The 25,000-nt window shown below is 44.6% G+C and overlaps 1 protein-coding gene across 1 annotated transcript in view; it reads right to left on the bottom strand.

Annotated features, from left to right (window-relative positions):
* The window catches only part of HOATZ (HOATZ cilia and flagella associated protein), a 141,825-nt gene that overhangs the window by 14,266 nt on the left and 102,559 nt on the right, over positions 1–25,000 (bottom strand). Inside the window, exon 5 of the mRNA XM_053689828.1 lies at positions 8,817–8,869. Within this exon, the coding sequence (XP_053545803.1) occupies positions 8,817–8,869 (53 nt within the window). The remainder of the gene's footprint in view (positions 1–8,816; positions 8,870–25,000) is intronic.

Below are 25,000 nucleotides of genomic sequence, written 5' to 3'. Positions count from 1 at the left end.
GTGATGTGCACTTGCGCCAGTAGAGAGAGGTGTGATGTGCACTTGCACCAGTAGAGAGGTGTGATGTGCACTTGCACCAGTAGAGAGGTGTGATGTGCACTTGCGCCAGTAGAGAGAGGTGTGATGTGCACTAGCACCAGTAGAGAGGTGTGATGTGCACTTGCGCCAGTAGAAAGAGGTGTGATGTGCACTTGCGCCAGTAGAGAGGTGTGATGTGCACTTGCGCCAGTAGAGAGAGGTGTGATGTGCACTTGCGCCAGTAGAGAGAGGTGTGATGTGCAGTTGCGCCAGTAGAGAGGTGTGATGTGCACTTGCACCAGTAGAGAGGTGTGATGTGCACTTGCCCCAGTAGAGAGAGGTGTGATGTGCACTAGCACCAGTAGAAAGAGGTGTGATGTGCACTTGCGCCAGTAGAGAGGTGTGATGTGCACTTGCACCAGTAGAGAGGTGTGATGTGCACTTGCGCCAGTAGAGAGAGGTGTGATGTGCACTTGCGCCAGTAGAAAGAGGTGTGATGTGCACTTGCGCCAGTAGAGAGAGTGCCATTAGAAAATAACAGCGATGTATTAATAGGATGATGAATATGATAACTATAAATGCATCTACCTAAATATCACATCGTTTTGTTTCTTAAACTAAATCTGCGCAGTCAGAAAATGAGTAAATAATTTAACATGTTTCTAAGTGCTCAATTTGTTATGTGGTGTCAACATAAGCCAGAACACTTGCGAGCACAGCACTATCAGTATACGTCTGTCTGCGGGATAGTGATTAAATAACAGGAGGATCAATACAAACCTCAAGCACAACTCAAGTCAGTACGGACTTAGCGCTGATGCTGAATTACCAACTTTACCTTTTAAGAACTGAAATAAAAGGAACATTAATACCTAGAAACAGTTTGCAGCACTTCTGAATATACAACCATATCTCTAAAGCTTTGTGTGCCAGATGCTGAGAGCTAAGGGAAAGCCCTGTGTGCCAGATGCTGAGAGCTCAGGGAAAGCCCTGTGTGCCAGATGCTGAGAGCTAAGGGAAAGCCCTGTGTGCCAGATGCTGAGAGCTAAGGGAAAGCCCTGTGTGCCAGATGCTGAGAGCTAAGGGAAAGCCCTGTGTGCCAGATGCTGAGAGCTCAGGGAAAGCCTTGTGTGCCAGATGCTGAGAGCTCAGGGAAAGCCTTGTGTGCCAGATGCTGAGAGCTCAGGGAAAGCCTTGTGTGCCAGATGCTGAGAGCTTAGGGAAAGCCCTGTGTGCCAGATGCTGAGAGCTAAGGGAAAGCCTTGTGTGCCAGATGCTGAGAGCTCAGGGAAAGCCTTGTGTGCCAGATGCTGAGAGCTCAGGGAAAGCCTTGTGTGCCAGATGCTGAGAGCTAAGGGAAAGCCTTGTGTGCCAGATGCTGAGAGCTTAGGGAAAGCCCTGTGTGCCAGATGCTGAGAGCTAAGGGAAAGCCTTGTGTGCCAGATGCTGAGAGCTAAGGGAAAGCCTTGTGTGCCAGATGCTGAGAGCTAAGGGAAAGCTTTGTGTGCCAGATACTGAGAGCTCAGGGAAAGCCTTGTGTGCCAGATGCTGAGAGCTCAGGGAAAGCCTTGTGTGCCAGATGCTGAGAGCTCAGGGAAAGCCCTGTGTGCCAGATACTGAGAGCTCAGGGAAAGCCTTGTGTGCCAGATGCTGAGAGCTCAGGGAAAGCCCTGTGTGCCAGATGCTGAGAGCTCAGGGAAAGCCTAGTGTGCCAGATGCTGAGAGCTCAGGGAAAGCCTTGTGTGCCAGATACTGAGAGCTAAGGGAAAGCTTTGTGTGCCAGATGCTGAGAGCTCAGGGAAAGCCCTGTGTGCCAGATGCTGAGAGCTAAGGGAAAGCCCTGTGTGCCAGATGCTGAGAGCTCAGGGAAAGCCTTGTGTGCCAGATGCTGAGAGCTAAGGGAAAGCCTTGTGTGCCAGATGCTGAGAGCTAAGGGAAAGCCTTGTGTGCCAGATGCTGAGAGCTCAGGGAAAGCCCTGTGTGCCAGATACTGAGAGCTCAGGGAAAGCCTTGTGTGCCAGATGCTGAGAGCTCAGGGAAAGCCTTGTGTGCCAGATGCTGAGAGCTCAGGGAAAGCCCTGTGTGCCAGATACTGAGAGCTCAGGGAAAGCCTTGTGTGCCAGATGCTGAGAGCTCAGGGAAAGCCCTGTGTGCCAGATGCTGAGAGCTCAGGGAAAGCCTAGTGTGCCAGATGCTGAGAGCTCAGGGAAAGCCTTGTGTGCCAGATACTGAGAGCTAAGGGAAAGCCTTGTGTGCCAGATGCTGAGAGCTCAGGGAAAGCCCTGTGTGCCAGATGCTGAGAGCTCAGGGAAAGCCTTGTGTGCCAGATGCTGAGAGCTCAGGGAAAGCCCTGTGTGCCAGATGCTAAGAGCTCAGGGAAAGCCTTGTGTGCCAGATACTGAGAGCTAAGGGAAAGCCTTGTGTGCCAGATGCTGAGAGCTCAGGGAAAGCTTTGTGTGCCAGATGCTGAGAGCTCAGGGAAAGCTTTGTGTGCCAGATGCTGAGAGCTCAGGGAAAGCCTTGTGTGCCAGATGCTGAGAGATAAGGGAAAGCCTTGTGTGCCAGACGCCGAGAGCTCAGGGAAAGCTTTGTGTGCCAGATGCTGAGAGCTCAGGGAAAGCTTTGTGTGCCAGATGCTGAGAGCTCAGGGAAAGCCCTGTGTGCCAGATGCTGAGAGCTCAGGGAAAGCTTTGTGTGCCAGATGCTGTGAGCTCAGGGAAAGCTTTGTGTGCCAGATGCTGAGAGCTAAGGGAAAGCCTTGTGTGCCAGATGCTGAGAGCTCAGGGAAAGCCTTGTGTGCCAGATGCTGAGAGCTCAGGGAAAGCCCTGTGTGCCAGATGCTGAGAGCTCAGGGAAAGCCTTGTGTGCCAGATGCTGAGAGCTCACGTAAAGCCCTGTGTGCCAGATGCTGTGAGCTCAGGGAAACCCTTGTGTGCCAGATGCTGAGAGCTCAGGGAAAGCCTTGTGTGCCAGATGCTGAGAGCTCAGGGAAAGCCCTGTGTGCCAGATGCTGAGAGCTCAGGGAAAGCCTTGTGTGCCAGATACTGAGAGCTCAGGGAAAGCCCTGTGTGCCAGATGCTGAGAGCTCAGGGAAAGCCCTGTGTGCCAGATGCTGAGAGCTCAGGGAAAGCCTTGTGTGCCAGATACTGAGAGCTCAGGGAAAGCCTTGTGTGCCAGACACCGAGAGCTCAGGGAAAGCCTTGTGTGCCCAGATGCTGAGAGCTAAGGGAAAGCTTTGTGTGCCAGATGCTGAGAGCTCAGGGAAAGCCCTGTGTGCCAGACGCCGAGAGCTTAGGGAAAGCCTTGTGTGCCAGATGCTGAGAGCTCAGGGAAAGCCCTGTGTGCCAGATACTGAGAGCTCAGGGAAAGCCTTGTGTGCCAGATGCTGAGAGCTCAGGGAAAGCCTTGTGTGCCAGATGCTGAGAGCTCAGGGAAAGCTTTGTGTGCCAGACGCCGAGAGCTCAGGGAAAGCCTTGTGTGCCAGATGCTGAGAGCTAAGGGAAAGCTTTGTGTGCCAGATGCTGAGAGCTAAGGGAAAGCCCTGTGTGCCAGACGCCGAGAGCTCAGGGAAAGCCATGTGTGCCAGATGCTGAGAGCTAAGGGAAAGCCTTGTGTGCCAGATGCTGAGAGCTCAGGGAAAGCCCTGTGTGCCAGATGCTGAGAGCTCAGGGAAAGCCCTGTGTGCCAGACGCCGAGAGCTAAGGGAAACCCTTGTGTGCCAGATGCTGTGAGCTCAGGGAAAGCCTTGTGTGCCAGATGCTGAGAGCTCAGGGAAAGCCTTGTGTGCCAGATGCTGAGAGCTCAGGGAAAGCCTTGTGTGCCAGATGCTGAGAGCTCAGGGAAAGCCTTGTGTGCCAGATGCTGAGAGCTCAGGGAAAGCCCTGTGTGCCAGATGCTGAGAGCTCAGGGAAAGCCCTGTGTGCCAGATGCTGTGAGCTCAGGGAAAGCCTTGTGTGCCAGATGCTGAGAGCTCAGGGAAAGCCTTGTGTGCCAGATGCTGAGAGCTCAGGGAAAGCCTTGTGTGCCAGATGCTGAGAGCTCAGGGAAAGCCTTGTGTGCCAGATGCTGAGAGCTCAGGGAAAGCGTTGTGTGCCAGATGCTGAGAGCTCAGGGAAAGCCTTGTGTGCCAGATGCTGAGAGCTCAGGGAAAGCCTTGTGTGCCAGATGCTGAGAGCTCAGGGAAAGCCCTGTGTGCCAGATGCTGAGAGCTCAGGGAAAGCCCTGTGTGCCAGATGCTGAGAGCTCAGGGAAAGCCTTGTGTGCCAGATGCTGAGAGCTCAGGGAAAGCCTTGTGTGCCAGATGCTGAGAGCTCAGGGAAAGCCCTGTGTGCCAGATGCTGAGAGCTCAGGAAAAGCCTTGTGTGCCAGATGCTGAGAGCTCAGGGAAAGCCTTGTGTGCCAGATGCTGAGAGCTCAGGGAAAGCCCTGTGTGCCAGATGCTGAGAGCTCAGGGAAAGCCCTGTGTGCCAGATGCTGAGAGCTCAGGGAAAGCCCTGTGTGCCAGATGCTGAGAGCTCAGGGAAAGCCTTGTGTGCCAGATGCTGAGAGCTCAGGGAAAGCCTTGTGTGCCAGATGCTGAGAGCTCAGGGAAAGCCTTGTGTGCCAGATGCTGAGAGCTCAGGGAAAGCCTTGTGTGCCAGATGCTGAGAGCTCAGGGAAAGCCCTGTGTGCCAGATGCTGAGAGCTCAGGAAAAGCCTTGTGTGCCAGATGCTGTGAGCTCAGTTAAAGTCTTGTGTGCCAGATGCTGAGAGCTCAGGGAAAGCCCTGTGTGCCAGATGCTGAGAGCTAAGGGAAAGCCCTGTGTGCCAGATGCTGAGAGCTCAGGGAAAGCCTTGTGTGCCAGATGCTGTGAGCTCAGGGAAAGCCTTGTGTGCCAGATGCTGAGAGCTCAGGGAAAGCCTTGTGTGCCAGATGCTGAGAGCTCAGGGAAAGCCTTGTGTGCCAGATGCTGAGAGCTCAGGGAAAGCCTTGTGTGCCAGATGCTGAGAGCTTAGGGAAAGCCTTGTGTGCCAGATGCTGAGAGCTCAGGGAAAGCCTTGTGTGCCAGATGCTGAGAGCTCAGGGAAAGCCTTGTGTGCCAGATGCTGAGAGCTCAGGGAAAGCCTTGTGTGCCAGATGCTGAGAGCTCAGGGAAAGCCCTGTGTGCCAGATGCTGAGAGCTCAGGGAAAGCCTTGTGTGCCAGATGCTGAGAGCTCAGGGAAAGCCCTGTGTGCCAGTTGCTGAGAGCTCAGGGAAAGCCCTGTGTGCCAGATGCTGAGAGCTCAGGGAAAGCCTTGTGTGCCAGATGCTGAGAGCTCAGGGACAGTCAACACCAGATGCTGAGAGCTCAGGGAAAGCCTTGTGTGCCAGATGCTGTGAGCTCAGGGAAAGCCTTGTGTGCCAGATGCTGAGAGCTCAGGGAAAGCCCTGTGTGCCAGTTGCTGAGAGCTCAGGGAAAGCCCTGTGTGCCAGATGCTGAGAGCTCAGGGAAAGCCTTGTGTGCCAGATGCTGAGAGCTCAGGGAAAGCCTTGTGTGCCAGATGCTGAGAGCTCAGGGAAAGCCCTGTGTGCCAGATGCTGAGAGCTCAGGGAAAGCCTTGTGTGCCAGATGCTGAGAGCTCAGGGAAAGCCCTGTGTGCCAGATGCTCAGAGCTCAGGGAAAGCCCTGTGTGCCAGATGCTGAGAGCTCAGGGAAAGCCCTGTGTGCCAGATGCTGAGAGCTCAGGGAAAGCCCTGTGTGCCAGATGCTGAGAGCTCAGGGAAAGCCCTGTGTGCCAGATGCTGAGAGATAAGGGAAAGCTTTGTGTGCCAGATGCTGAGAGCTCAGGGAAAGCCTTGTGTGCCAGATGCTGAGAGCTCAGGGAAAGCCTTGTGTGCCAGATGCTGAGAGCTCAGGGAAAGCCTTGTGTGCCAGATGCTGAGAGCTCAGGGAAAGCCTTGTGTGCCAGATGCTGAGAGCTCAGGGAAAGCCCTGTGTGCCAGATGCTGAGAGCTCAGGGAAAGCCCTGTGTGCCAGATACTGAGAGCTCAGGGAAAGCCTTGTGTGCCCAGATGCTGAGAGCTCAGGGAAAGCCTTGTGTGCCCAGATGCTGAGAGCTCAGGGAAAGCCTTGTGTGCCAGATGCTGAGAGCTCAGGGAAAGCCTTGTGTGCCAGATGCTGAGAGCTCAGGGAAAGCCTTGTGTGCCAGATGCTGAGAGCTCAGGGAAAGCCTTGTGTGCCAGATGCTGAGAGCTCAGGGAAAGCCCTGTGTGCCAGATGCTGAGAGCTCAGGGAAAGCCTTGTGTGCCAGATGCTGAGAGCTCAGGGAAAGCCCTGTGTGCCAGATGCTGAGAGCTAAGGGAAAGCCTTGTGTGCCAGATGCTGAGAGCTCAGGGAAAGCCCTGTGTGCCAGATGCTGAGAGCTAAGGGAAAGCCCTGTGTGCCAGATGCTGAGAGCTCAGGGAAAGCCCTGTGTGCCAGATGCTGAGAGCTAAGGGAAAGCCCTGTGTGTCAGATACTGAGAGCTCAGGGAAAGCCCTGTGTGCCAGATGCTGAGAGCTCAGGGAAAGCCCTGTGTGCCAGATGCTGAGAGCTCAGGGAAAGCCTTGTGTGCCAGATGCTGAGAGCTCAGGGAAAGCCTTGTGTGCCAGATGATGAGAGCTCAGGGAAAGCCTTGTGTGCCAGATGCTGAGAGCTCAGGGAAAGCCTTGTGTGCCCAGGCTCAGAAACAGTTGGCAGTGACACAGATTGTGCTGGTAACGCAAATTCTAAGTTACCTTAAAGGGACAGTCAACACCAGAATTTGTTGTTGTTTTAAATGATAGATAATCCCTTTATTACCCATTCCCTAGTTTTGCATAACCAACACAGTTATAATAACACACTTTTTACCTCTGTGATTAACTTGTATCTAAACATCTTCTGACAGCCCCCTGATCACATGACATTTTATTTATTATCTTTTGACTTTCATTTTAACCAATTAGTGCAGTGTCTGCCACAATCCACGGGCGTGCTCACAATGTTATCTATAGGGTTTACCTGAACTAGCTCTCCCCTGCTGTGAAAAGCAAATACAAAGCATGTGATTAGAGGCGGCCTTCAAGGGCTTAGAAATTATCATATGGTCTAGCTTTCAACTAAGAATACCAAAAGAACAAAGCAAAATTGGTGCTAAAAGTAAATTGGAAAGTTGTTTAAAATTACATGCCCTATTTGAAACCTGAAAGGTTTTTTTGGACTTGACTGTCCCTTTAATGCGCTATTAGATCTACAATCTGTCTCAGCTAGAGGAGGCCTGAGATGCTGTCTTGCTGGGAGTTTGATTAGCCACCCTCAGGAGAGACAGTGATATATGCACTCAATTCCTCCAGCAAGCAAGGAAGCATTAGTGAGTGGCGCTTTAATTAACATAAGTGTGCAAAGCCTAAAATGTGAGATTTAGATGTGCGTAATGGCTTCACTGTGATATAATCCTGGTTTTAATTCCTGATTTTGTTTAACAAACCATCATCATGGTCTGAAGATGGCATCCAACAGGGAAAAAAGATGGCAGAGAGGATTATACCTGGAGCAAAATGGGCATAACATGTATAAATATGGGGGAGATTGGAATAAAGGTAACAGACAAAGGCAAAAAAAAGGACAGAACATAAACAAAAATTGGAGAGGAAAGAACAAAGGTGAGGATGGTACAGATAGTAAAATATAACAAACAGGGGAGAGAGACAGGCCAGATGGTACAAAAGGGAGATACTGGCACAGGAGAATGGTTGGCACAAGTAGGGGAGAGGTAGAACAAAGGAACAAGAATATGCCATAAAGATGTTCATTTAGAAGCGAGAATTGGCAAATTTAGACTGTAAAACGAGCAGTAAATCCTCCTGGATCCTCTCAGTATTATTGCATTTAAACTGAATGTCAACGTTCAAGAATGAGTGCCCGGTATTTAAAAATACTATTAAAAACGGGCACTTTCATTCATGAAAGTTTACATTTAACCCGTTTTGTTAAAATACTTACCATTTGACAAATGATGAATCTGGCTTCCTCCAATCACGGCGTTGCCTCAGGCAATGAGTCCCCTGGGGGGGAAGTCATGATTGGAGGATGCCGTATTCGTCATTGCTGACATATGAAATGACGAGTGGCAGGAGGGGGAATTGCTTTTCCGGCTTCAAGAAGAAAAGGTAAGTATTTTAACAAAACGGGTGAAATGTAAACTTTCATGAAACTGCGAAGGCATAATCAGAATTGGTAAAATCACAATCCTAAATACACTGCTATATAAAAAATAAAATACAAAAAAGAAAGTGCAAAGCTTAAATGTGATAAAATTTAATCTGAAGTGTTAAGTGATATAAAATAGAAAGCACAAAGTATAAATGCAGCAGAACTGTCATGTCATGCACTGGACTTGTCTCCGCCTTTTAAGAATTTCACTAGGGATCTCAGTTCAGAGGATCATTTTAGAATATCTCACCTTAGCAGAGAAGTTTTGAACATCAGGGCCTAACTCTTTCACTGAGAATGATTCTGTCACTGCTTTATACTCCAGTCTCCCCTCTGTCTCTTAGTAGCAGCTCTCTGAGGGGGAAATGGGCCTCAAATCTGCATGAGGACCCCTCTCAATGAAGAATCTGAAGAACCTCAATTCTTCACTTTCCTCCTATGCAGGCAAAGAAAAGACTAGGCTACCAGAGAGGTGGGAGGGATTAAGTGCTCTTAGACCTTTGTAAATCTTTGCCTCCTCCTAGTGGCCAGGAGTTGAATCCCAGGACTACTGGATCATGGACTCTCACCACCTTATAAAAGAGAATACGTGTAAATAAACTTACCTGTATTCTTTCTGTGCATGTTTCGGTTTGAATGGCTGAGCAACTGCTTCTTTCTGAAGGAAAAAAAGAAAAAACTTACGCAAGGAAATCTAGTTAGTCTACCTATTGCTGCCTGGTTCTTTTTCTTTACTAAGCACCCTAATAATGTGAAGTATTTAGTAATAAAATATTGTAGCTGCCATTAAAAATCACTTGAGACATGGGGGCCTATCAAGCTCCGAATGGAAGACTCGCCAGAAACAGCAGTTATGAAGCAGCGGTCACAAAGACCGCTGCTCCATAACCCTGTCCGCCTGCTCTGAGCAGGCGGACAGACATCGCCGGAATTCAACCCGATCGAGTACGATTGGGTTGATTGACACCCCCTGCTGATTGGCCGAGAGTCTGCACGTATTGCTCTCCGCATTCAGCGATGTCTGTCGGACCTGATCCGCACTGTCGGAGACATTTAATAAATATGTCTCATGGGCACATCAGGAGTAAGTGCTGAACATTAAATGTTTATAGCAAGAGACTGCATGACCTGTTGCGTCAGTAAAATGTCATTTGTGTTATTTGTCAGAGAAAAAGACAGTCCTGGTACCGGCCATCCTAATGTTTTACTAACAAAATCCTTTTAAATACAGCATTTCTGATGTTTCACTTTAGAGAGAGACACATTCCTAATATGCCTTTCTAAAAAATGTTCTCTGTTAATCCTTCTTGATCTGTTTGCAGCCTTTGACACTGTTGACCACCTTCTCTTGCTCCAAACCCTCTAATCCTTCGGCACCTGCGACACAGCCCCCTCGTGGTTCTCCTCCTACCGTCTAACTGCACTTTTAGAGTAACCGTCTCTGACCTTTGCCACACGGCTCTGTCCCTGGTCCCCTTCTCTTCACAATGTATACATCATCCTTAAAAAAGTCCCACAAGTTTCAATATCATTTGTATGCTGATGATACCCAAATCTACATCTCTGCACCAGACCTATCCCCTTCCTTACTAACTCGTGTCACTGACTGTCTTTCTAATATTTCATTCTGGATGTCCTCTCACTACCTTAAAGGGACATGAAACCCAAAACATTTATTTCATGATTCAGATAGAGAATACAATTTAAAACAACTTTCCAATTTACTTCTATCATTTAATTTGCTTCCTTAAACAAATTAGATAATAGAAGTAAATTAGAAAGTTGTTTAAAATTGTATTCTCTATCTGGATCATGAAAGAAAAAATGTGGGTTTCATGTCCCTTTAAGCTAAATCTTTCTAAAACTGGGCTCCTTTTTTTGCCCCTCTCTTCCAAAATCTCTACCCCCAACTTTCTATAACTGTTGATAACAACATCATTACCCCAACCCAACATGCCTGATGTCTTGGGGTCCCTCTTGACTCTGATCTCTCTTTCACTCCCAACATACAGTCGTTGGTCAATTCTTGCCGCCTCCACCTTAAAAATCATCTCCAAAATTCACCACTTCCTAACACAAGACATAGCTAACACTTTAATCCACTCTCTCATCATTTCCTGCCTAGACTATTGCAAATCCATTCTCTCCAGCCTCCCTAGCTGCCGTCTGTCTCCCTTACAATCCATAATAAATGCCTCTGCCAGGCTAATCTGCCTTACCCGCTGTTCCTCATCTGCTGCATCTCTCTGCCAGTCCCTTTACTGTCTTCCTCTAACCTCCAGAATAAAAACAAAAAATCCTAACTCTGGCATTCAAGGCTTTCAATAACAATGCTCCCCCCTATATCTCCAACCTCGTCTCCAGATACTCTCCCTTTTCAGCCCCTCCGCTCTGCTCATAACCTCCTTCTCTTCTCTCTTCTTACCGCCTCACACTTCTCCAGATTGGCCCCTATCTTGTGGAACTCTCTACCTCACTCAAAAAGACTCTACCCTACTTTTCAAACGCTCCTTAAAATACTCTACTGTTGGACCTAAATATTGCTTGGACCCTGTGAATTCAGGTTGTAAAAAGGTCCTGCACCAAATGAGTGGTGTGTCAAATTATTTGATGGTCCGAATATACTGCAGATCGCTTTGGGTCCTGGACGCATCCAATTCACCCCCCCTCCCCCAGCAGGTATTTTTAATGCCTGCTGTAACGCAGTTTTAAGAAGCAACTGCAAGGTTCGGCAACAGAATACTTACCCCTTACTGGGTTTATTTCAGTCATGGAGAACTTGGTGGATGTTTTCCGGGACCTTATGGCCCAGTATGAGAGAAGAATCTCTGAGAGGATTGATCGGATTCTAGCTGCGTCAGTATCAAAAGATAATCTACCCGGCAGAGTATTACATACCATGGAGGCGTCTGTTATGCTTACGGGCGTGAAAGACTCCATACACCTGGAAACTGAGCTAATACTTACCCCGCAATTGCCACAGTTACCGTGTGAGCCTGGAGCGGAGGAGGAAGTAAACCTGGGGCGAAGGTGGCAGACGTCTCCATCAGACCCTCTCGTTCCGAAGATAAGGCAAAGAAATTTGGGCCACTTTAATTCCCTTAGCGATGACGACAGAGAGATCTGGCTTTCCCATTTTGGTGAGAGTGTGGCCATATTCTATGGGCGGCAGCGGAGCAGTGCTCGATCGATTGCGCTTGGGAGAGCGGCCGCTCCCGGGAGTGCAACGTGGGTGCTATGATTGTTCTTCTAAAGCTTCCAGGATGGATGTTGGCCCTTTCCGCTTTTGTTTTTGGAGATATTACATTCTGGCGTAAAGGTGAAGGGTAGGTGTCAGCCACGATAATGCAGCAAGTACTGTATAAATACATTTTCCTGTAACTAAACCCAGGGATATATTTTAATAAGTACTATATAGCACTGCGGAATCTGTTGGTGCTCTACAAATAACCGATAATAATAATAATACTGCACAGGTTGCAGCTGCTTTTTCCACTGTTACAGGTTTAATGCCCCTACGCAATCATATAGCAGATATTTTATGGCCCGCTAGTGGCCTACAAGGTCCTGGTTTTTGCGTAGAGGGCATAGCCTGTCATGTTACGCTGCGTATTATTTATTTCGACTAAGGCTTCACAGTTACAGCTGCCTCTTCAGAGGTTCATGGTTGCATTATGACTTTGATGTTTATATAAAATAGCACTAAAGTGGTGGGTTTCAGAGTTGTATTCTAGTTTGGAGCTGCATGTAATCCCGCCTATTGTGTACAGAGGTAGGGCGAGGTCCGAATGTGGCCTATAGTATACTGGAGGACAAATTAAGAGGCTTACTAGTTTGAACCTACTTTTTTAAATGTCTTTTCAACTTTTAAAATTAGGATGACATATCGAGGCCGATTTACCAATGGTCTGTCGGACCTGATCCGACAGTGCGGATCAGGTCCGCCAGACCTCGCTGAATGCGGAGAGCAATACGCTCTCCGTATTCAGCATTGCACCAGCAGCTCACAAGAGCTGCTGGTGCAACGCCGCCCCCTGCAGACTCGCGGACAATCGGCCGCCAGCAGAGAGGTGTCAATCAACCCGATCGTACTCGATCGGGTTGAATTGTGGCGATTCCTGTCCGCCTCATCAGAGCAGGCAGACAGGGTTAACCGCTGCTTCATAACTGCTCGCCAGAAACACGGCCCTCAAGCTCCATCCGGAGCTTGATAAATGGGCCTCATTGTGTGCACCTTTTGTTTTTCTACAGTTATTATATCCTCAACTTAGTTACAGATGTAGGTGATGTAGGGGTTTATGCATTTGTTACTAAGCAAACCCCTTGAGATTTGTGAATAGCTGCTTAAGGTCATATAGTTAGGGAAAGGAAATATACAATCATTTACATTGGGTGCTACAGAGGCCTATAGTAACCAACGGCTAGATTTAGAGTTTGGCGTTAGCCGTCAAAACCAGCGTTAGAGGCTCCTAACGCTGGTTTTGGGCTACCGCTGGTATTTAGAGTCAGTCAGGAAAGAGTCTAACGCTCACTTTCCAGCCGCAACTTTTCCATACCGCAGATCCCCTTACGTCATTTGTGTATCCTATCTTTTCAATGGGATCTTTCTAACGCCGGTATTTAGAGTCGTGGCTGAAGTGAGCGTTAGAAATCTAATGACAAAACTCCATCCGCAGAAAAAAGTCAGTAGTTAAGAGCTTTCTGGGCTAACGCCGGTTCATAAAGCTCTTAACTACTGTGCTCTAAAGTACACTAACACCCATAAACTACCTATGTACCCCTAAACCGAGGTCCCCCCACATCGCCGCCACTCTATTAAATTTTTTTAACCCCTAATCTGCCGCTCCATACACCGCCGCCAGCTACGTTATCCCTATGGACCCCTAATCTGCTGCCCCTAACATCGCCAACCCCTATATTATATTTATTAACCCCTAATCTGTCCTCCCTAACATCGCCGACACCTAACTTCACTTATTAACCCCTAATCTGCCGACCGGAACTCACCGCTTCTATAATAAATGTATTAACCCCTAAAGCTAAGTCTAACCCTAACCCTAACACCCCCCTAAGTTAAATATAATTTAAATCTAACTAAATAAATTAAGTCTTATTAAATAAATTATTCCTATTTAAAGCTAAATACTTACCTGTAAAATAAACCCTAATACAGCTACAATATAAATTATAATTATATTATAGCTATTTTAGGATTAATATTTATTTTACAGGCAACTTTGTAATTATTTTAACCAGGTACAATAGCTATTAAATAGTTAATAACTATTTAATAGTTACCTAGTTAAAATAATTACAAAATTACCTATAAAATAAATCCTAACCTAAGTTACAATTAAACCTAACACTACACTATCAATAAATAAATTAAATAAAATACCTACAATTACCTACAATTAAACCTAACACTACACTATCAATACATTAATTAAATACAAAACCTACAAATAACTACAATGAAATAAACTAACTAAAGTACAAAAAATAAAAAAGAACTAAGTTACAAAAAATAAAAAAATATTTACAAACATTAGAAAAATATTACAACAATTTTAAACTAATTACACCTACTCTAAGCCCCCTAATAAAATAACAAAGCCCCCCAAAATAAAAAAATGCCCTACCGTATTCTAAATTAAAAAAGTTCAAAGCTCTTTTACCTTACCAGCCCTTAAAAGGACCTTTTGTGGGGCATGCCCCAAAGAATTCAGCTCTTTTGCCTGTAAAAAAAAACATACAATACCCCCCACCACCCACATACCCCTAATCTAACCCAAACCCCCCTTAAATAAACCTAACACTAAGCCCCTGAAGATCTCCCTACCTTGTCTTCACCACACTGGGTCCCGATCTGTCCAGAAGAGCCTCCGAAATCTTCATCCAAGCCCAAGCAGGGGGGCTGAAGAGTGATGTCCATCCTCCGGCTGAAGTCTGGATCCAAGCGGCGGCTAAAGAATTCCATCTTCGGGCAGAAGTCTTCATCCTATCCGGGCAGAAGAGTCGATCCGGACCGGCAAACATCTTCATACAAGCCGCATCTTCTCTGTTTTTCCATCCGATGACGACCGGCTCCATCTTGAAGACCTCCGGCGCGGATCCATCCTCTTCTTGCGACGTCCTAATTCCGAATGAAGGTTCCTTTAAATGACGTCATCCAAGATGGCGTCCCTCGAATTCCGATTGGCTGATAGGATTCTATCAGCCAATAGGAATTAAGGTAGGAAAATTCTGATTGGCTGATGGAATCAGCCAATCAGAATCAAGTTCAATCCGATTGGCTGATCCGATCAGCCAATCAGATTGAGCTCGCATTCTATTGGCTGTTCCGAATCAGCCAATCGGATTGAACTTGATTCTGATTGGCTGATTGCATCAGCCAATCAGAATTTTCCTACCTTAATTCCGATTGGCTGATAGAATCCTATCAGCCAATCGGAAATTCGAGGGACGCCATCTTGGATGACGTCCCTTAAAGGAACCGTCATTCGTCGGGAAGTCGTCGGTGAAGATGGATGTTCCGCGTCGGCGGGATGACCATGGATCCGGAAGAAAGAAGATTGAAGATGTCGCTTGATAGAAGACTTCAGCCCGATCATGGACCTCTTCAGCTCCCGCTTGGATGAAGACTTCAGTCGGATCATGGACCTCTTCAGCTCCCGCTTGGATCAAGACTTCAGCCGGATCATGGACATCTTCAGCCCCCCGCTTGGGCTTGGATCAAGACATCGGAGGCTCTTCTGGATCGATCGGTGAACCCGGCGTGGTGAAGACAAGGTAGGGAGATCTTCAGGGGCTTAGTGTTAGGTTTATTTAAGGGGGGTTTGGGTTAGATTAGGGGCATGTGGGTGGTGGGTTGTAATGTTGGGGGGGGGGGTATTGTATGTTTTTTTTTTACAGGCAAAAGAGCTGAATTCTTTGGGGCATGCCCCGCAAAGGGCCCTTTTCAGGGCTGGTAAGGTAAAAGAGCTTTTCTATTTTAATTTTAGAATAGGGTAGGGCATTTTTTTATTTTGGGGGTCTTTGTTATTTTATTAGGGGGCTTAGAGTAGGTGTAATTAGTTTAAAATTGTTGTAATCTTTTTCTAATGTTTGTAAATATTTTTTTATTTTTTGTAACTTAGTTCTTTTTTATTTTTGTACTTTATCTAGTTTATTTAATTGTATTTATTTGTAGGTATTGTATTTAATTAATTTATTGATAGTGTAGTGTTAGGTTTAATTCTAGGTAATTGTAGGTATTTTATTTAATTAATTTAATGATAGTGTAGTGTTAGGTTTAATTGTAACTTAGGTTAGGATTTATTTTACAGGTAATTTTGTAATTATTTTAACTAGGTAACTGTTAAATAGTTATTAACTATTTAATGGCTATTGTACCTGGTTAAAATAATTACAAAGTTGCCTGTAAAATAAATATTAATCCTAAAATAGCTACAATATAATTATAATTTATATTGTAGCTATATTAGGGTTTATTTTACAGGTAAGTATTTAGCTTTAAATTGGAATAATTTATTTAATAAGAGTTAATTTATTTCGCCTCACTCTAATATGTACCCCGAGTCTAAACACCCCTAACCTTACACTTATTAACCCCTAATCTGCCGTCCCCGCTATCGCTGACCCCTGCATATTATTTTTAACCCCTAATCTGCCGCTCCGTACACCCTCGCCACCTACATTATCCCTATGTACCCCTAATCTGCTGCCCTAACATCGCCGACCCCTATATTATATTTATTAACCCCTAATCTGCCGCCCACAACGTCGCCTCCACCTAACTACACTTATTAACCCCTAATCTACCGACCGGACCTGAGCACTACTATAATAAATGTATTAACCCCTAATCCGCCTCACTCCCGCCTCAAAAGTACAAAAAATAAAAAAATATTTACAAACATTAGAAAAAAATGACTCTAAGCCCCCTAATAAAATAACAAAGACCCCCAAAATACAAAAAATGCCCTACCCTATTCTAAATTACAAAAGTTCAAAGCTCTTTTACCTTACCAGCCCTGAACAGGGCCCTTTGCGGGGCATGCCACAAAGAATTCAGCTCTTTTGCCTGTAAAAAAAACCACATACAATACCCCCCCCCAAACATTACAACCCACCACCCATATACCCCTAATCTAACCCAAACCCCCCTTAAATAAACCTAACACTAAGCCCCTGAAGATCTTCCTACCCTGTCTTCACCATGCCAGGTATCACCGATCGTTCCAGGCTCCGAAATCTTCATCCAAGCCCAAGCGGGGGCTAGACATCCATCATCCGACGGCTGAAGAAGTCCAGAAGAGGGTCCAAAGTCTTCATCCTATCCGGGAAGAAGAGTAGATCCGGACCAGCAACCATCTTCTTCCAAGCGGCATCTTCTATCTTCATCCAATGAGGACTGGCTCCATCTTGAAGACCTCCATCGCGGATCCATCCTTCTTCTCCGACGACTTCCCGACGAATGACGGTTCCTTTAAGGGACGTCATCCAAGATGGCGTCCCTCGAATTCCGATTGGCTGATAGGATTCTATCAGCCAATCGGAATTAAGGTAGGAAAATTCTGATTGGCTGATGGAATCAGCCAATCAGAATCAAGTTCAATCCGATTGGCTGATCCGATCAGCCAATCAGATTGAGCTCGCATTCTATTGGCTGTTCCGATCAGCCAATAGAATGCAAGCTCAATCTGATTGGCTGATTGAATCAGCCAATCGGATTGAACTTGATTCTGATTGGCTGATTCCATCAGCGAATCAGAATTTTCCTACCTTAATTCCGATTGGCTGATAGAATCCTATCAGCCAATCGGAATTCGAGGGACGCCATCTTGGATGATGTCCCTTAAAGGAACCGTCATTCGTCGGGAAGTCGTCGGAGAAGAAGGATGGATCCGCGATGGAGGTCTTCAAGATGGAGCCGGTCCTCATCGGATGAAGATAGAAGATGCCGCTTGGAAGAAGATGGTTGCCGGTCCGGATCTACTCTTCTTCCCGGATAGGATGAAGACTTTGGACCCTCTTCTGGACTTCTTCAGCCGTCGGATGATGGATGTCTAGCCTCCGCTTGGGCTTGGATGAAGATTTCGGAGCCTGGAACGATCGGTGATACCTGGCATGGTGAAGACAAGGTAGGAAGATCTTCAGGGGCTTAGTGTTAGGTTTATTTAAGGGGGGTTTGGGTTAGATTAGGGGTATGTGGGTGGTGGGTTGTAATGTTGGGGGGGGGTATTGTATGTTTTTTTTTACAGGCAAAAGAGCTGAACTTCTTGGGGCATGCCCCGCAAAGGGCCCTGTTCAGGGCTGGTAAGGTAAAAGAGCTTTGAACTTTAGTAATTTAGAATAGGGTAGGGCATTTTTTATTTTGGGGGGCTTTGTTATTTTATTAGGGGGCTTAGAGTAGGTGTAATTAGTTTAAAATTGTTGTAAGATTTTCCTTATGTTTGTAAATATTTTTTTATTTTTTGTAACTTAGTTCTTTTTTATTTTTTGTACTTAAGTTAGTTTATTTCATTGTAGTTATTTGTAGATATTGTATTTAATTAATGTATTGATAGTGTAGTGTTAGGTTTAATTGTAGGTAATTGTAGGTATTTTATTTAATTAATTTATTGATAGTGTAGTGTTAGGTTTAATTGTAACTTAGGTTAGGATTTATTTTACAGGTAATTATGTTATTATTTTAACTAGGTATCTATTAAATAGTTCTTAACTATTTAATAGCTATTGTACCTGGTTAAAATAAATACAAAGTTGCCTGTAAAATAAATATACATCCTAAAATAGCTACAATGTAATTATAATTTATATTGTAGCTATATTAGGGTTTATTTTACAGGTAAGTATTTAGCTTTAAATAGGAATAATTTATTTAATAAGAGTTAATTTATTTCGTTAGATTTAAATTATATTTAACTTAGGGGGGTGTTAGTGTTAGGGTTAGACTTAGCTTTAGGGGTTAATCCATTTATTACAGTAGCGGCGAGATTAGGTCGGCAGATTAGGGGTTAATAATTGAAGTTAGGTGTCGGCGATGTTAGGGAGGGCAGATTAGGGGTTAATACTATTTATTATAGGGTTAGTGAGGCGGATTAGGCGTTAATAACTTTATTATAGTAGCGCTCAGGTCCGCTCGGCAGATTAGGGGTTAATAAGTGTAGGCAGGTGGAGGCGACGTTGAGGGGGGCAGATTAGGGGTTAATAAATATAATATAGGGGTCGGCGGTGTTAGGGGCAGCAGATTAGGGGTACATAAGTATAACGTAGGTGGCGGTCGGCAGATTAGGGGTTAAAAAATTTTAATCGAGTGGCGGCGATGTGGGGGGACCTCGGTTTAGGGGTACATAGGTAGTTTATGGGTGTTAGTGTACTTTAGAGCACAGTAGTTAAGAGCTTTATAAACCGGCGTTAGCCCAGAAAGCTCTTAACTACTGACTTTTTTCTGCGGCTGGAGTTTTGTCGTTAGATTTCTAACGCTCACTTCAGCCACGACTCTAAATACCGGAGTTAGAAAGATCCCATTGAAAAGATAGGATACGCAATTGACGTAAGGGGATCTGCGGTATGGAAAAGTCGCGGCTGAAAAGTGAGCGTTAGACCCTTTCCTGACTGACTCCAAATACCGGCGGTAGCCTAAAACCAGCGTTAGGAGCCTCTAACGCTGGTTTTCACGGCTACCGCCAAACTCTAAATCTAGGCCTTAATGACTTGATGGCAAATCAATAAAAAATAAACTTTTTTTTTACTAGGATGCATCTGCAAGCACAGGAACATTGTAATGTTTTTTAAACATGTTACATTTTATAATACCCTCCTCTAAATGCCACAAAACCCAACGTAATGCCTCTTTAAGACACTGGGGCCTCAAGTCCCCAGGACCACATTTCACGTGCCGTGATCAGAATAAGTAAACATCAGTCAGCAAGAAACTGGTTGAGCAATTAGAGGCTTAAGCTGTAATTACAGCCGCAGGAGCACAATGTATTGAGATCAATAAAGATAATGATATCTGACAAGTTCCATAAATCACTAAGGCCTAGATTTAGAGTTCGGCGGTAGCCGTCAAAACCAGCGTTAGAGGCTCCTAACGCTGGTTTTGGCCGCCCGCTGGTATTTGGAGTCAGTGATTAAAGGGTCTAACGCTCACTTTACAGCCGCGACTTTTCCATACCGCAGATCCCCCCTACGCCATTTGCGTAGCCTATCTTTTCAATGGGATCTTCCTAACGCCGGTATTTAGAGTCGTTTCTGCAGTGAGCGTTAGAGCTCTAACGACAAGATTCCAGCCGCCTGAAAATAGCAGGAGTTAAGAGCTTTCTGGCTAACGCCGGTTTATAAAGCTCTTAACTACTGTACCCTAAAGTACACTAACACCCATAAACTACCTATGTACCCCTAAACCGAGGTCCCCCCACATCGCCGCCACTCGATTAAAATTTTTAACCCCTAATCTGCCGACCGCCACCTACGTTATACTTATGTACCCCTAATCTGCTGCCCCTAACACCGCCGACCCCTGTATTATATCTATTAACCCCTAACTTGCCCCCCACAATGTCGCCGCAAGCTACTTAAAATAATTAACCCCTAATCTTCCGACCGCAAATCGCCGCCACCTACGTTATCCCTATGTACCCCTAATCTGCTACCCCTAACATCGCCGACCCCTATGTTATATTTATTAACCCCTAATCTGCCCCCCTCAACGTCGCCGACACCTACCTACACTTATTAACCCCTAATCTGCCGAGCGGACCTGAGCGCTACTATAATAAAGTTATTAACCCCTAATCCGCCTCACTAACCCTATCATAAATAGTATTAACCCCTAATCTGCCCTCCCTAACATCGCCGACACCTACCTTCAATTATTAACCCCTAATCTGCCGACCGGAGCTCACCGCTATTCTAATAAATGTATTAACCCCTAAAGCTAAGTCTAACCCTAACACTAACACCCCCCTAAGTTAAATATAATTTTTATCTAACGAAATAAATTAACTCTTATTAAATAAATAATTCCTATTTAAAAGCTAAATACTTACCTGTAAAATACATCCTAAAATAGCTATAATATAATTATAAATTATATTGTAGCTATTTTAGGATTAATATTTATTTTACAGGCAACTTTGTAATTATTTTAACCAGGTACAATAGCTATTAAATAGTTAAGAACTATTTAATAGTTACCTAGTTAAAATAATAACAAATTTACCTGTAAAATAAATCCTAACCTAAGATATAATTAAACCTAACACTACCCTATCAATAAAATAATTAAATAAACTACCTACAATTACCTACAATTAACCTAACACTACACTATCAATAAATTAATTAAACACAATTGCTACAAATAAATACAATTAAATAAACTATCTAAAGTACAAAAAATAAAAAAGAACTAAGTTACAGAAAATAATAAAATATTTACAAACATAAGAAAAATATTACAACAATTTTAAACTAATTACACCTACTCTAAGCCCCCTAATAAAATAACAAAGCCCCCCAAAATAAAAAATTCCCTACCCTATTCTAAAATACAAATATTACAAGCTCTTTTACCTTACCAGCCCTGAACAGGGCCCTTTGCGGGGCATGCCCCAAGAATTTCAGCTCTTTTGCCTGTAAAAAAAAACATACAATACCCCCCCCCCAACATTACAACCCACCACCCACATACCCCTAATCTAACCCAAACCCCCCTTAAATAAACCTAACACTACCCCCCTGATGATCTTCCTACCTTGTCTTCACCATGCCAGGTTCACCGATCCGTCCTGGCTCCAAGATCTTCATCCAACCCAAGCGGGGGCTAGACATCCACTGAAGAAGTCCAGAAGAGGGTCCAAAGTCTTCCTCCTATCCGGCAAGAAGAGGACATCCGGACCGGCAAACATCTTCTCCAAGCGGCATCTTCTATCTTCTTCCATCCGATGACGATCGGCTCCATCTTGAAGACCTCCAGCGCGGATCCATCCTCTTCTTCCGACGACTAGACGACGAATGACGGTTCCTTTAAGGGACGTCATCCAAGATGGCGTCCCTCGAATTCCGATTGGCTGATAGGATTCTATCAGCCAATCGGAATTAAGGTAGGAATTTTCTGATTGGCTGATGGAATCAGCCAATCAGAATATAGTTCAATCCGATTGGCTGATCCAATCAGCCAATCAGATTGAGCTCGCATTCTATTGGCTGATCTGATTTATTATTTTCTGTAACTTAGTTCTTTTTTATTTTTTGTACTTTAGATAGTTTATTTAATTGTATTTATTTGTAGCAATTGTGTTTAATTAATTTATTGATAGTGTAGTGTTAGGTTAATTGTAGGTAATTGTAGGTAGTTTATTTAATTATTTTATTGATAGGGTAGTGTTAGGTTTAATTATATCTTAGGTTAGGATTTATTTTACAGGTAAATTTGTTATTATTTTAACTAGGTAACTATTAAATAGTTCTTAACTATTTAATAGCTATTGTACCTGGTTAAAATAATTACAAAGTTGCCTGTAAAATAAATATTAATCCTAAAATAGCTATAATATAATTATAATTTATATTGTAGCTATATTAGGATGTATTTTACAGGTAAGTATTTAGCTTTAAATAGGAATTATTTATTTAATAAGAGTTAATTTATTTCGTTAGATAAAAATTATATTTAACTTAGGGGGGTGTTAGTGTTAGGGTTAGACTTAGCTTTAGGGGTTAATACATTTATTAGAATAGCGGTGAGCTCCGGTCGGCAGATTAGGGGTTAATAATTGAAGGTAGGTGTCGGCGATGTTAGGGAGGGCAGATTAGGGGTTAATACTATTTATGATAGGGTTAGTGAGGCGGATTAGGGGTTAATAACTTTATTATAGTAGCGCTCAGGTCCGCTCGGCAGATTAGGGGTTAATAAGTGTAGGCAGGTGTCGGCGACGTTGTGGGGGGCAGATTAGGGGTTAATAAATATAACATAGGGGTCGGCGATGTTAGGGCAGCAGATTAGGGGTACATAGGGATAACGTAGGTGGCGGCGGTTTACGGAGCGGCAGATTAGGGGTTAAAAGTGTAATGCAGGGGTCAGCGATAGCGGGGGCGGCAGATTAGGGGTTAATAAGTGTAAGGTTAGGGGTGTTTAGACTCGGGGTACATGTTAGAGTGTTAGGTGCAGACGTAGGAAGTGTTTCCCCATAGGAAACAATGGGGCTGCGTTAAGAGCTGAACGCTGCTTTTTTGCAGGTGTTAGGTTTTTTTTCAGCTCAAACAGCCCCATTGTTTCCTATGGGAGAATCGTGCACGAGCACGTTTTTGATGCCGGCCGCGTCCGTAAGCAACTCTGGTATCGAGAGTTGCATTTGCGGTAAATATGCTCTACGCTCCTTTTTTGGAGCCTAACGCAGCATTTGTTTGAACTCTCGATAACATAATTTATGCTTACCTGATAAATTCCTTTCTTCTGTTGTGTGATCAGTCCACGGGTCATCATTACTTCTGGGATATAACTCCTCCCCAACAGGAAATGCAAGAGGATTCACCCAGCAGAGCTGCATATAGCTCCTCCCCTCTACGTCAGTCCAGTCATTCGACCAAGAATCAACGAGAAAGGAGTAACCAAGGGTGAAGTGGTGACTGGAGTATAATTTAAAAGATATTTACCTGCCTTAAAACAGGGCGGGCCGTGGACTGATCACACAACAGAAGAAAGGAATTTATCAGGTAAGCATAAATTATGTTTTCTTCTGTTATGTGTGATCAGTCCACGGGTCATCATTACTTCTGGGATACCAATACCAAAGCAAAAGTACACGGATGACGGGAGGGATAGGCAGGCTCATTATACAGAAGGAACCACTGCCTGAAGAACCTTTCTCCCAAAAATAGCCTCCGAAGAAGCAAAAGTGTCAAATTTGTAAAATTTGGAAAAAGTATGAAGCGAAGACCAAGTTGCAGCCTTGCAAATCTGTTCAACCGAGGCCTCATTCTTAAAGGCCCAAGTGGAAGCCACAGCTCTAGTGGAGTGAGCTGTAATTTTTTCAGGAGGCTGCTGCCCAGCAGTCTCATAGGCTAAACGTATTATGCTACGAAGCCAAAAAGAGAGAGAGGTAGCAGAAGCTTTTTGACCTCTCCTCTGTCCAGAATAAACGACAAACAGGGAAGAAGTTTGGCGAAATTCTTTAGTTGCCTGCAAGTAGAACTTGAGGGCACGAACTACATCCAAATTGTGTAGAAGACGTTCCTTCTTTGAAGAAGGATTTGGACACAAGGATGGAACAACAATCTCTTGATTGATATTCCTGTTAGTGACTACCTTAGGTAAGAACCCAGGTTTAGTACGCAGAACTACCTTGTCTGAGTGAAAAATCAGATAAGGAGAATCACAATGTAAGGCTGATAACTCAGAGACTCTTCGAGCCGAGGAAATAGCCATTAAAAACAGAACTTTCCAAGATAACAACCTTATATCAATGGAATGAAGGGGTTCAAACGGAACACCCTGTAAAACGTTAAGAACTAAGTTTAAACTCCATGGCGGAGCAACAGCTTTAAACACAGGCTTGATCCTAGCTAAAGCCTGACAAAAGGTCTGGACGTCTGGATTTTCTGACAGACGCCTGTGTAACAAGATGGACAGAGCTGAAATCTGTCCCTTTAATGAACTAGCTGATAAACCCTTTTCTAAACCTTCTTGTAGAAAGGACAATATCCTAGCGATCCTAACCTTACTCCAGGAGTAACCTTTGGATTCGCACCAGTATAGGTATTTATTATTTTTTTTGATGCGTAGCAAAGAGCGCCAAAAACGGCCCTCCCCCTCACACACAGCAGTGAAGAGAAACGAAACTGTCACAATTAAAACCAAACAACTGCCAAGTGGAAAATAATGCCCAAATATTTATTCACTCAGTACCTCAGAAATGTAAACGATTCTACATTCCAGCAAAAACGTTTAACATGATAAATACTTATTAAAAGGATTAGTGACTTTTAACAGAGTAGTTCCGGTGAAATACCATCCCCAGAATACTGAAGTGTATACATACATGTCATTATAACGGTATGGCAGGATTTTCTCATCAATTCCATTCAGAAAATAAAAACTGCAACATACCTCAATGCAGATTCATCTGCCCGCTGTCCCCTGATCTGAAGCTTTTACCTCCCTCAGATGGCCGAGAACAGCAATATGATCTTAACTACTCCGGTTAAAATCATAGTAAAAAACTCTGGTAGATTCTTCCTCAAACTCTGCCAGAGAAGTAATAACACGCTCCGGTGCTATTGTAAAATAACAAACTTTTGATTGAAGTCATAAAAACTAAGTATAATCACCATAGTCCTCTCACACATCCTATCTAGTCGTTGGGTGCAAGAGAATGACTGGGACTGACGTAGAGGGGAGGAGCTATATGCAGCTCTGCTGGGTGAATCCTCTTGCATTTCCTGTTGGGGAGGAGTTATATCCCAGAAGTAATGATGACCCGTGGACTGATCACACATAACAGAAGAAACCAGAGTTAAATTTATGGTGCGGCCAGAAAAAAACCCGCGGAGCGTTAACAGCCCTTTTACCGCCGAACTCCAAATCTAGGCCTAAGCTAACTGCACCGGCATCAGAACAGTGATATAGTGCGTCTCATAACTCTAGCTGCACGTACACAATCCGTACACTACATTAATAGTAATTATAGGGAAGTTACATTAGGTGTACTACACGGTAACTGACCACAATAGAAAAAAATCTGTTTTACACAGAGATTATGTAGACTGGAGCAGTCAT

Source organism: Bombina bombina, chromosome 8 (assembly GCF_027579735.1).
Source record: "Bombina bombina isolate aBomBom1 chromosome 8, aBomBom1.pri, whole genome shotgun sequence".
NCBI classification, from domain to species: Eukaryota; Metazoa; Chordata; class Amphibia; order Anura; family Bombinatoridae; genus Bombina; species Bombina bombina.
Note: the sequence above shows the minus strand (reverse complement) of the source record. Positions and strands in the feature narration are given on the sequence as shown.